Source organism: Haemaphysalis longicornis, unplaced genomic scaffold (genome assembly GCF_048455015.1).
Source record: "Haemaphysalis longicornis isolate Haplotype H1 unplaced genomic scaffold, Haemaphysalis longicornis Haplotype H1 scaffold_12, whole genome shotgun sequence".
In the NCBI taxonomy this organism is placed as follows: Eukaryota; Metazoa; Arthropoda; class Arachnida; order Ixodida; family Ixodidae; genus Haemaphysalis; species Haemaphysalis longicornis.
Genome location: NW_027526225.1, coordinates 86,122,225 through 86,135,720, shown reverse-complemented (window position 1 = coordinate 86,135,720; position 13,496 = coordinate 86,122,225). Strand labels below are relative to the sequence as shown.

Below are 13,496 nucleotides of genomic sequence, written 5' to 3'. Positions count from 1 at the left end.
TTCAAAGCATACAGCTACAGTTAACTTCTTCCTCAATCATCACATGTTTTTGAGATAATGCCTGGTGACGCATTACGTGTGCACGGTGACGATAAGCATTGCAAAACGCAAAACCCCCCTCAGCATACAGCTCGAATGTAATTTTGAATTTCGTTATTAAAGCATGCTCACCTAGTTTCTCGAAGCTTCCTACCTAAAAAAAAAACGGTATAACATCTCCTTTGTAAGTTTTAAACGTCCAGATCATTTGAAAATAAGAAAAGCCGGTATCATAACTCCGGACGTCGAAATAAGTTTTCAGATCACAGGCCAATATTGTCCGTAATTAGTAAAATACACACGTACCGAAACGCGCTGGAATTCGATTTGCTGACTTTAGACTGTGCACCTCGGCCTGTTTGAGCGCTTCCTCGAGGTTTGTTCTTGCTTATAGTTCATTGGGAGCCCAAGTTGGCGCCACTAAACTTGATGAAGTAAAATAGCCTTCCTTCGTCCCTGCGCTCGTAACAAAATTAGTAATGAGTATACTAAAATCTTTAAAATAATAACCTTCTTTGTTCCCGATCAGCAAGGATTTAAATCAGGCCCCTCATGCACGTTTGATATGGATTACTCAAAAGGCATTATATAAAGTTTACGCCTTTTATTAAGCAAGTTATTATCTATTCAGCTGCCAGGTAACGTTTATCTTGAGCTTCAAAATTGTCTAATTGGATAATTGCGGAAAGTTCTTATCAATGGCGCTGACTCGACAGACCTTTCTGTATCATGTGGTGTACCCCAAGGGTCAGTTCTTGACCCACTCTTCTGGGTTTCTATAAATGATATAGGCATTGGCATAACGTCGCACATTAGACTTATTTCCTATTCATTTTGTTTTATACAGGGAAAGTAATGCTGACAGTGATACCGTCTCTTCGCCGCGTAATTGGGAGAAATTTCCATTTGGCAACGGCTCACCAATTTTTTTTTTAATTGCGAAAGTTTGCTCTGCAGCATAAAACTTGAACGCCTCCAAATGACGATACGCTCAATTGTGTTGCAAAGGTGAACCTTTGAACGCTCAATATTGCTTATCGAACAGGGCAATTCATGATTTAATAAAAGCTGAATATTATGAGTCGCTTTTTCGCATGATTTAACTTGGAACCGCCACTTTGACTCGCATGCAGTTTGCACTTTTATCGTTGACACTTTGACTGATTGCAGCGGGGTTGACTTTCGCACTTCGTCATTTGATTGCCGCACACAAGAAAGCTTCGCGTTTCAGCGATCGTCGTCGTGGACGGAGGGAATTCGGATTTTTTACAAACCACTTATACGGAATAACACGCCCGCCCCGCTGCGACTCTGACGTATATGGTGGCATGCAAAAGCACATTTTATACGTGGTACCATGACAAAAAAAAAATTCACGCATCTCCACGAAGTGAATCATGGCAAGTGGGCGAAGCACTGGGGATCGTTCTTACCGTAAATCACCCGTGGCAATGCCCAATCGCGCATGTAAATGAGTGACAACGCGTGTGTACTGTATATACAATTTCAATACAATCTAATCCGATACAATTCAGTTTAATCCAATCCAATCCAATTCAAGCCAATCCAATCCAATGCTCTTCGCGCATGCGCAACACTGTATACACGGACACCGAGCCACGGACAAAGCGAGGTCCTAAGGTGCTGCGCCCCTTCGAGCAGCAGCGATCAAACGGTGCGCGCAAAAACATCATGATTTATGTCCTGCGTTGCCGGAACGATTATCAGTAAGGTGCCTATTGCAATAATGCGTAGCAAAAGGCAGCACGAGCTCAGCGCCGAATGATCGGATCGGTGGATTTTCACTGACTGGTGCAACGAATGCGTTGCGCATTGTTGCAGCTCATCTCCCGATATCGTTCTGTCACAATCACCAACGATAAATCGACACCTGACAAACGAACGACCAAAGTCCATTATGCCGTGCCAACGTACCGCCCTCCCTACTTAACGCGCCGCAGTTCTTTATGAGGTTTAGCGTGACGACGCTACACAGGCGGTGAGGCGCGCCGTAGTGGAGGACTCCGGATTGATTTTGACAACCTGGGGATCTTTAACGTGCGCCCAAGACTCGTGCACACGGGCGTTTTTGCTTTTCGCCTCCATCAGAAAAGCAGCCGCCGCGGCCAGGAAGAGAACCCGCGACCTCGTGCTCAGCAGCACAACGCCTTCGCCATTTGCGCTCCTGCGACCTCTCCCAACAACAGAAATCACCCTAATGCTATAACGCTAATAGGTAGTGACGCTAACACTCCCGATACTTCCCGTAAAAAAACATAAAATGAAAAGAACACTGTTAATCCACACTACTAACAAGGAACTGGATAGGGTCATTTTTTGTACCGAAGCGTATACTCCCCGGTGTACCAAAAAAAAAAAAAATGACACCACCTTCCCGCGAGGGAACCCTGAGTTGATGCGAAGGATCTCGGAGGTTCCGAAACGTTCACGATATTGGGTATCCAAATAACGGAAAATGACGGGACTCCGGGCGGCGCAGCGTGACTCAACCGAAGCAGTAACAGAGGGAGCGGCGCGCGGACGGGGTTTATTATATAGAGCAGATGGAGTGGAGAGGAGGAGATGAGAGAGGAGACGCGCATGCGCGCCTATCGCGCAGCTGCGGTGATGAGTAGCGCGCGCGTTATCGCACAGCTGGCGTGGAGAGAACATTGTTGATATTGCTGCAGAAATGGCGAAAAACTTCTCGTCAAAGTGGGAGGTGACGACGAACAACTCGAGGCAAAGTCGCTCGGGTGATCTAATACGCCCAGGAGGGATCCCATTTATAAAGGGGCAGCCCCTAAACCATCGTTATTATCATCACTATCATCAGCATCACATTAAAGGCGCGAAGAAGTGAAGTAGAAGCCAACCAACCAAGCAGATTCGGGCGACTCGCCAGGACCGGTGACATGGGCAATGCCGCGTCCGCAAAGCGTGAGTAGCTTAATTACCGAGTTTTGGCATATCGGCTAGGGTACGCCAACCCTACAGCGGCGGGTGCCGAGACCCGACTGGGCAGGTGCGCGTTCGTTCCTCGGGGACGGGCGCCTATGCCTCTCCGAGCCCCCGCATTCGTTCCGCTGAAGGGCGACCTCTTCGCCCCCCCCCCCCCCCCGCGCAAGCATGCGCAGTCGGGTCCCTGTAACCCGCCAGTCATAGCGTTAGCGTACGCTACTCGTTATTCTAAAACTCTCTACCCGCTATGCTAAAAATCTGTATTGCCCAATGCCGAAACATACGCGGGCGCGTATGCGTAAGGTCCGCCTTGTTGTATCCGCTGAAGTTGGGGAACACGCCTGTCATCAAACTCTGGTTTCTTATCGATTTCATCAAAAGTGCTGTTATTCGGGCATTTTTAAAGACGATAGTCTTTCTTGGGCTACTTAAACCCAGAAATTTTGTGTCTGTCTGTCTGTCTGTCTGTCTGTCTGTCTGTCTGTCTGTGACTCGATTCAGCCACCCGGCCAAAGTGAAACGAAGTCTGCGCAATAGTCTTATACACTCACAACCAAATCTAAACGTCTAATTCCGATTTATAAGTTCATACTTGTCAACACGGTGAACAAGACATTATGCAAATATAAGACAGAAAACTAATACACAAAACATATTTACCGTGTTTCTTTATAAAAAATTCATAGGTGCTTGATTTTTGCGGTCTGAAATACCACATCCACTGCAGAGAAAAAAATCTCACTGCCGCCTGCTATCGCCTGCGCCACTATAGCTTCTGGCCGCATCCTTAGAAATCAAGCGGCAACAGTTACGAAAGGTTCCACTAGATAGGTTCCACGTTCTACTTGGAACGCACATGGACTGGGGCAATGCGGTTCTATAAACGTCAAGTAGGGCGCCTCAATTCACGCGCATCTTCGCCGTACGGCAGCGCTGGCATCGAGGCACCCGACCTAGAGCAGTGAAGCGCGGTAAATTTAAATTGACTTGAACAAACCTTTAGTGTGTTTACCTTGTGATGAGCTCGACGCAAGAGCAACAACATGACAGGTGAGCGTGAAAGCGAAGGGAGTCATTTACTTGGAAAATGTCGACAAAGGCTATCATCTTTTGTCGAGATTTGCAACGACAGGAGCAGATACACGGCCATTTTTTTTTTTTTTTTTTGTCAACGCAGTGAGCCGTCGATATCCGCCGGCTCACCCGGAACTGACTAACGCCGAGGAACGACTGTGGTGTCTTATGCAGACTACCATGTGGGGCCAGGCTGAATTTAATTTATCCTACTGTGTACCCCTCACCCAATTGCCCTGCATGTGGTGCACACCACACCATCGCTCATCTCATGTGGAATCGTCCCAAAGACAGACCTTTTCCCTTAATACCCACTGGCGAGCTCTGGGAGGAGGCGTTGGGCAGCTCAGACCTGCAGGTTCGGAAGAATCTGACGGAACGAGCGGCCGAGGTCACCGGCAAGCTGCAGCTGTCGGTCACCCTACCTCAGTAACCCAGACTCTATAGTTCAGTTCAGTAAAACTTTATTGAGGTGGGGGAAGGGATTAAAGGGAGAAACTTGGGTGGAGTCCTCTTTCCAGGACCCCAGAGATCAGCTGGCGCTGATCTTCCAAGGCCTCGCTGGCCAGAGTCGCCTCCCACGTTTCTAGTGAATGAGGTGTGTTGTTCGCTGTTTGCCATATAACTGGGCAATTACATATGGCGTGGAAAAGGGTGGCTTTTTCATTGCAATCATAACAGTCCTCACTAAATCTGTCTGGGAACATAAGCGCCAGCCTTGATTTGTGTGGGAACGTGTTGGTTTGTATTCTTCTCAGTGTTTGTGCATCGTGGGCGTTTAGGGCCATGTGAGGAGCGGGTAGCGTTCTCCTTTCAAGTCTTTTTCTTTTAAGACGTTCTCCGTAGGTTTCGTATGGTGGAAGGGCGTAGGAGTGGTCCTCGTCGCTGCGGTTCGTAAGACTACTCGCAGATTCTACAAAATAAAGTTTTCTCTCTTTCTCTCACGCGCTACAACCGGCACCAACCGGCTTCGCGAACTGGGCGTCTGTAGCGCGAGCTGTCTTGAGCTCCCCCCTGAGGCCTGGACGCACGTGAACTATTTTCTTAATATTTGTGCGAGTGCCGCGCGCAAGCCCGGACGACACCGGGCGCTCCTCGTGAAGCATGTGCTCACGGGAGCGATAAACGCGCGGGAGTGACCATGAACCGCGGTTTCCTGATCGCGCCGCTCACATTACGGCCAGCGACAACAGCTGCGCTGTTTAAAATGTCTCTGGTGCCGCAGAGCCGGAAGCGGAGGCTGGCGACGCCGGGAAGTCGGTAGTGTTCCACGAAGTGCACGGCGAGAATGTTCAGCTGGACAAGGAGAAAAAGGTGGCTCGTCGGGTGAAGAGCTACTGCAAGTCGGTCGTGTTCAGCTCGCGACCTATCGAACCCGGCGAGGTCGTTCTGCTGCATCTCACGGAGTGCTGCGAGGACTGGAGCGGCTCCATCCGGTCAGTACCTGGCCTCACTGACATTGCAGTGCAAGCAAAGTAGTAGTATTGCGGGACGCTTAATATGAACCAGCAGAACTCGTTGTACAAGTGGGGAGGATTGGGGATTAAGAACGAGATTGAGGAACAAAGCATCCACCAAAAACATCACCATCATCATCACCACCAGCCTATCTACGCCCACTGCAGGGCGAAGGCATGTCCCTTTAATCTCTAATTACCCCGGTCCTGTGCCAACTGTGACCAATTTATCCCTGCAAACTTCTTGATCTCATCTGCCCATCTAACTTCCTGCCGCCCCCTGCCACGCTTGCCTTCTCTAGGGATCCACTTTGTTACCCTTAGTGACCAACGGTTATCTTGCCTTCGCATTACATGCCCTGCCCACGTCCATTTCTTCTTAATTTCTACTGATATGTCCTTAACACGCGTTTGTTCCAAAAAAACATATGACCTGCTTTAAAAGGAGCTCTCCATGGGCATCGTGAATTACGTTTTAAGGGCAGAGCACTTTGACAGCCCGACTCATCGTCGTAGTCGTCCGCCGTCACGCTATCTAGGCACCGCAGTCACACGGCGTAGCGCATCCAAACAGAGCCGGATCGCCGGATCGACGGAGTGGAGGTAGGGCCACGAATTGGAAAGCCAACGTTCTTGTAACGCGCGCAAACCATTGTATAGACCAAAAGAGTGCCGATTGGGAAGTTTCGGAAAGGTATGCGCCTGTAGCAGTACGCAGTTAAGGGGGAATACTTCAGGATAGAAGGAGGGTAGTTGTTCAGAATTTGCTGGTGGCTGCTTTTGTTCACTCAAGATGGGAGAGGTTGACTTTGCGACGAGAAAGATTCATGTGATTTTGTTGACTGCAGCGCAAGAGACCAGTGAGAGAAAAATAGGCGAGCAAGGTTTAAAATTCCCCGCATTTCCCCGAGGGGAAGAATGTGAAAGTGCGAATGCACGAGTTGAATTTGCGCGGTTCGGTAATGTTCGCGAAAGAGAGATCACACACACACACACAACTACAAAGAAAGAAAGATGCATTTATTCACAGACACCTATTTGTGTTGTCGTTGTACTTGATTGCTAGAGCGGATCTCAGCTTTGAAATTTCGTGTCAGTACTCCTTTAAGCGGGTGCATTAGCCCTTCTCACGCCCGATTCCTGGCCAATCCCCCACGTGGGTATGTGCCATGTCAGCGGCCAGGCAGCGCGCGCCCATCTCCCCCCGTTGCCAAGGAAGACGAGGAGATTCCTGGCCAATCCCCCACGTGGGTATGCTATGCGGACATCGCCGGTGGACGCAGGTTCAGGGTCGCTTAAGAAGTGCATTCGCACTTAAAATTTGGCGAGTCATACTCCAACATGGCTTCGTGCAATCGGAGACATTAAGCGACTGGCTGCGGGTGTGGTCTTCTTGAACTTTTGGTTTTTGTTTTAAATGCGATAGTCTTTGTTGGTCTACTAAAACGCAGAAATTTTGGTCTGTCTGTCTGTTTGTGGCTCGATTCAGCCACACGGCCAAAGTGACATAAAATCTGCGCAATAGTCTTATATACTCACAGCCAAATCTAAACGTCTAAGTCCGGTCCCAGTGTTCATACTTGTCAACATTGTTGTACGAGAACAAGACATTACGCGAATATAAGGCAGAAAATAAATACATAAGCGATATTTGCAGTGCTCTTTTAATTTAGAAATTTACAGATGCTTGGTTTTTGCGATAGCAAATGAATTACTAGATCAACGGCAGAAAACCGTCGCCTGCTGTTGCCAGCGCTCCCTCCAGGCGGCATTTAAGAAATCAAACGGCAATAGCAACGAAAGGTTCCACTAGATGGGATCCACGTTCCGCTTGGAACGCTCGTGCAGTAGGGCAACGTGGTTCTATAAACACGTGAGTAGGGTGCCTCGATCACGCGCGTCTCCCCCTTACGGCAGCGCTGGCATCGAGACACCCAACTTGGAGCAGAGAAACGCCATAAATTTAAATTGACTTGTGCAACGAGCCAGGAACGAGATGGTAAAAGAACAGCATGAGAGGTGAGCGGGAAAGACAAGGGAAGCTTTTACTTGACAGAGGCGCCAGTCGACTATCGTCTTTCGGCGACATTTGCAACGAAAGGAGCAAATACGCGGCCATTTTTTCCTGAAACATTTGCATGTTTTTTTTTTTTTTTTTCAGTTTGAGTTCACAGTTACCGCTCTCAGGAACGGGGTTCGTACTGGGCTGGTTGCTCTTTTGTGTGCATTTGGTTAAGAATGGTTGCCTTTAAGCCGTAAGAAGTAAATCTTACATCATCATCATCATTATCATAATCATCATCATCTACCACTCCTGTTCTGTGCCACTCTAGTTCATTCCTTGATGTTGAATTTCCTTATTTCGTCCCTCCATTGAGTTAAGGGCATTAACATTCTTCTATAATCGCCCCTTGGTATCTGTTACCCTACATGTCCACCTGTCGTCGGTTCGTCTCCCTACATGGCCAGCCCAAGTCCATATCCTTTTCTTTATTGAAACCATGATATGTTTTACTCGAGTTTACTCCCTGATTCAGGTAGCTAGTTTTCTGTCCCTAAGTGTTACTCCTGTCATTCTTCGTTCTATGACCCATTGAGCCGACCTAAGTTCGTTTTCTAGTTGCTTCGTAAGGCGCCAAGTATCCGCTCCTTATGCTATCGCCGGCAGGATGCATTTGTTGTATATCCTCCTTTTGAGCGATAGAGGTAGCTTACTTTTCATTATTTGGGAGTGCTTGCCGGAGCGCTTCTACCAATGCCTATTCTGTGTCGAATTTCTTTCTCGTGATTGGAAGCCTGTCCGAAATAAATGTACCTTTCTACCTCTTCCAGCATTTCGTCCCTTACGATAAAGAGTGTACCACACGAAGGCAGAAAAGCGCGTCTTCCGGAGATGTGGGCATCGCGCAGAGTTTTTTCACTTTGGCCACTCCCGTGCACCAGAAGATTCCGCGAGATACGACACGAGTCGAACCGGCAGCCTCTGTCTGCCCTTAACAGGCACTCTTGGAATATCACCTCCCTTGAGTGGGAGAACCACCTTCCTCGAGCTTGAACCATCGTGTCATTGGTTTGTGAATGCGGAATGTAAGTCGTCGCAGGCATCAACTATGTGCCAAATGAGGGGAACTCTAATGTTAACATTCCTATGGGACTTCTAGCGTCACTAAATAAGCTACGCTTAAGAGTGCCGCCACTTCGTGCCCCCGGAAGCGTCTGGGGGCCATTTTGTTTCTGGCTTGCAGTGTTACCATCTCTCCCAATGAAACCGCCGCCGGTTGTGACAGGCAGAGTGCAACCGGCCGCTCTAGCGTCCGCGCAGCAGAGAGAGAGAGAGGGGGGGGGGGGGGGAGGCGCCAAGAAACAAAATGGCTGCGCCCATATGTAAACAAATTTGACGTGGTGCGACCGACCAATGGAAATCCTGGCGGCACATAACAATGAGAGGAAAGTCTGCCCATACTCTAAAAGCCTTTATTTAGTGACGCTAGGGACTTCCTCTGTCATGACCCACGGGCTTAAAAATCATCGTGCAGCTATAAAAAAAGTTTGGCCGATCCATGAAAAGGCTCCAAGCGGCCGCCTAGTTTGCTTATTTTGGAAATAAGTCACTTCTGTACTCAAATAAAGAAAGCAAACGCTCACTTGCTTGGCAGCCAGCGCCATCTAGTGAAATTTAGATAAAACAATATGCGTTTCTTGTTTACTTTTTGTTCAGTAAAGAAAGGACATATTTCTAAACGAGGTCGACTTGGCTTTTAGAAACATTTTCATGTGTGCGTACATCTTTGTGTATCGGTCCACGATGCTTTTTAAGCCCGTTCGTCATTATTAGTCATTCTCATAGGAATGTGTTGTGTGCATACGTACACAGTGTCGCACATACACAGTAGGAGAGAATGTCCAAGACTTCGCAAAATAAATCATAAAAACTTATCAGTTAAGCCCTGCCAACCAATCAATATCATTACGACAATAATTTTGGTCACGGACGACTATCCGTGGGTCTGTTTCGTGATTACCCTGCAAACACGCGCACAATGTAGGTAAGACCTTCACTCAGTATAAAATGGTTAACACTTGAAAATTGATCGAATCGAATTATTTATTCAATAAATCCAGTACTATCAACAACAATGTTCGATAAAGGACTAATCAGTTTAAGTAAAAGAGCCATTTGAAGCGATAAAACATCAGCTATTGTAGTAGTTCACAGACTTCCTGTCGGGCAGTTCCTCATTTTTTCCTATGTCCTCGCAGGGTGGGGTTCACAACCCACAACCCTGTCTCCCTCAAGGCTTCCCTGCCAACCAGTGCCTACCCAAATTTGATGAACGTACCTGGAAACTGGGTTAAGCCAGTGGACGATGAGTACGTTTGCTGAGAATGTCAACATTAATTTATCTGAAATTTTTAACATTGCTCTTCGTGGGATCATATGTCATTTTTCTCTGCCTTGTACTGAATCCGTGCTATGTCTTTAAATGGTGTTTTTTTACGGGAGGGTGTTTTCTCACGTTGTACTCCTGGGAGGAAGTTCGTGAAACACTGTCTTTGCCGTGGGGCACTGCCTCGTGACGACTGTAGCCTTTGTTCAGTGGGCACGGAAACTGAACATATATGTGGCGGCAATCGTTCGTTAGAACCTGTGTTCGGAATCCTGTTCAAGGTGTAACGTACGGTAAGAAAGGTGAAGCGAGTGTAGGGGTTGTGGAAGAGGCCGTAGAGGGAAAAAGCGGCGGCGAAAAGTGGTGAGAAGAGATGTGGCATTTCGTCAAACCAAATGTGCACACTACTGGAAGGGTGCTAATAACCTCACGCATTATGTAGACATTCCTCTTAGACGGCTGATCCCTAAATTTTTTTTTGGTAGTTCGTTTCTTTTTTGGTAGCTGCAGAGAGACAGAAGAAAAACGGATTCTAACTTTTCTTCCGCATTTTCTCAATTAAAGCTCTCTGTTTAAAATGCACGTACTCAAGAATCCTGACATGCCGATCTAAATGTCCACGTTACCAATTTCAGGACCCCCACCCTTGTAAAGCCGAATTCATCGGTTAAGGGCGCGGAGTTTGAGAGCAGTGTATACGTGCACGACGCACTCCTGGCAAATCGTGCACACGAAATACGCTCACACTTGCAACACGTTCAACCTATTTATATCATATAAACTGATTTGGAGCTCTCAACTCGTGTGCGTCAATTCGCCCAGGCGCAGTTTCGGCTAAGAAAGCTTCAAAATAATGTTACTTCCATTCACTTAAAGCCTTGCCCCGTTCGCAAGCGAAATCTGTTTAAATTGTGTATGCACAGCCACAATTAGGTGCAGACATGAATCCTTGTACGTGCCATGTTATACTCTACGCACGTTTCTCTTGGCGGCCGCAATTGAACGGTTGCGCAGCCACGCCAAGCAAGACGCCTACATCCACTTCTACGTGACCGAGGCGGGCGAAGTGTTGTACGGCAGCAACGGGAAGGACGAGACGGAGCTGCTCACAGGGATAGACACGAGTGGACCCTTGTGGGCGCTCATCGACGTTTACGGCAGAACCCTCGCCATCGAGATATTCGGTGCGTGGCATTATTTTTAATGCGCAGTACTGTGGTTTGGCGGTGTCGCCGGCTTCGTAATTGAGCGAACGGGCTGGTTCCCATTGTTCACCGGCGCCTCATCATCCGTCATGTGGTTGAGATGCTTGTTTTGTGGGTTTTTTTTTTCTTTACACGGATACTGAGCTCAATGCTGCACGCCTGATTGCCTGACGCATGTGCTCGGCGCCTTGGGCGAGAACTGCTGAGTCCTGCCTGGGTTTTGTAGCGAAAGCTACGGTACGCTACCTCGAGGTCGCGGGTTCGATTCCCGGGCGCGGCGGCCGCTTTTCTGATGGAGGCGAAAAGCAAAAACGCCCGTGTGTACGAGAATACGGCGCACGTTAAAGATGCCCAGGTGGTCAAAATTAATCCGGAGCCCTCCACTACGGCGCGCCTCATCGCCTGCGTTGCGTCGGCGCGTTAAACCCTACAATCAATCGGTACGCTACCTTGGGCAGTCTTCGCGGGGTGACCAGTTTTGACCTTGAGAGCTAGAGGTCGAACCACACCCCGTTCCGCAGGCGCCCTAATCGGAGCAGCGCCCGATGGCGGGGATAGGCGAGGAGGGAACGGAGAAGCGCGCGGGACCCGTGCCGCCACCTGGCGGAGGAAGGCGAGGACGCCCCCGCCGTAGCGATAAGTGCGCGCGGCGAAGGAAGGCGACGTGCGCGCAGAGCCGTGTCAGGTGGCCGTGTGCGATGGAGTAGGACGAACATCCAGCTGGGGTCGCTGGTACAGCGGCGACGCTTAAACAACGCCGTGAGGCGAAAAAGAGGAAACACGCTACTGTAACGTCCAGCTTTGCTACCTTCAAGTCTTACACGTAAGTGTGAGCTTTCTTCATTTTTTTTTTACGACACAAAATGTTCTGAGAAGCGAGAGTCCAATAGCTAGGCTGTAAAACCGTTTTTTTTTTTAGATATGTAATCGTCCACGCATGTGCCGTGCTATCGGTGTCGACAGACAAACGAAGAACATTATTTCGTCTCTTCGCACGGCGTTCTCAAATTTCACTGATCGCGCACGCCAGCTTTCTGTAGTTTCTCCCTTCGGACATCAAAATGATTGGCGTTCTAGTGGAGTGCATAGTCTGATCTTGTGCGTCCCGTGCCGCCATGTTTGCCTATCTTGCAGATGAGGGAGCTATCAACAGCAGCTCGGACGAAGTCAAAGAGAGTGAGTATTGGGCCAGTATTTCCGTTAAAGTTTAATTTATTATCAAGGTTGTCCACGTTGATACCAGGTGTTTAGCGCTTCTTATCTTTCACCGTTCATATGACGACTGCAACATGTGTGGTTGTAGATTATCGTCTTTCACCATCATAGAGATTTTCTATCTAGTTCCGAAACCAATTTTGCATAGGCCTAAATTCTGCCTGGTTAACATCTTTTCAAGTTCTTCCTGATGTTTCGTGCGTTATAGTGCAACGCAGAACTATGCTAGGCAGGTGCGGAGGCATTTTCAGTCGAGATGCATTTGTAAAGCCTATTGTGCAGAATTGCTTGGGTTTGGGCGAGCCACTGTGCAGTGTGTCTCAGTCACTCTTGAATAAATTGAAGGACGGCCAATCTTTTACCTTTGGTTTGTTTTGCTACGTGCCGCTATTCAAACCTGAATGGAATTTACTTAAACAACATACCTAACTTTCGGAAATTCGACATTTTTTGGTGTTCTCGCACATATATCACCAAAGCTATAGGGAATCAGCATGCCGAATAGGAGTTCTAGGGCAACGGTTTTTCGATCATTCCAGCATTTTTTACAATACGGCAGGGTCCGACCTGGTCATATCGCGCAAATTGAATTCATGTGGAAAAATGTGATGTCAACTAAGCAGACACAAATTCCTCCCCGCTATCCGTTCTGCCAACTAAACATCGTTCCTTTCCGTCCGGAAAATGAATTAGGTGGCCGCATACGCAGCACAAACAAGTGTATCATCCCCACCGGCCTTTCACAAGTTAAACTGAAACCACGCTTAAAAATATAGTTCTCAGCCTTAATTGAGTCAGTCACTGCCTTGTTCGGTCTTCTTTGCAGTGGTCCAGGCGTACACCAATGCAAGGAAGGCGTCAGCTTCGTCCAAGGTACGTCACATATGATGGATTTTGAGCTGTGTCATGCAGCACTAGTTAAAGCCTCTGTTGCTAAGTGTTTGTTCTTTCAGTGCGATACGCTTGAGAAAAAGCCCCTTTAACCACAGATTGGAGTAGTACGCGCTCCGGCCAGATAGTCTTTGTGGCCGCTTTGCCGCACAGGGGACCCCTGCACCCGCCCCATAAGTGCGGTAACAATAAGAGCGTGCACTGATTTGGTGAGGTTGAGAGAGCGCCGTTGCCATAGTAACGCGGAATGACTCAGTTCGGGTGTC

The 13,496-nt window shown here is 48.2% G+C and overlaps 1 protein-coding gene across 2 annotated transcripts in view; it reads left to right on the top strand.

The window, feature by feature from the left end:
* The first annotated feature begins 2,721 nt into the window (after positions 1–2,721).
* Positions 2,722–13,496, top strand: part of LOC144162917 (protein neuralized-like) — a 35,083-nt gene continuing 24,308 nt past the window's right edge. For both annotated transcript variants that reach the window (XM_077693643.1, XM_077693642.1), the window contains exons 1-6: positions 2,722–2,979; positions 5,300–5,510; positions 9,792–9,902; positions 10,934–11,103; positions 12,259–12,300; positions 13,166–13,212. In XM_077693643.1, the coding sequence (XP_077549769.1) occupies positions 2,955–2,979; positions 5,300–5,510; positions 9,792–9,902; positions 10,934–11,103; positions 12,259–12,300; positions 13,166–13,212 (606 nt within the window). In that variant the 5' untranslated portion in view covers positions 2,722–2,954. The remainder of the gene's footprint in view (positions 2,980–5,299; positions 5,511–9,791; positions 9,903–10,933; positions 11,104–12,258; positions 12,301–13,165; positions 13,213–13,496) is intronic.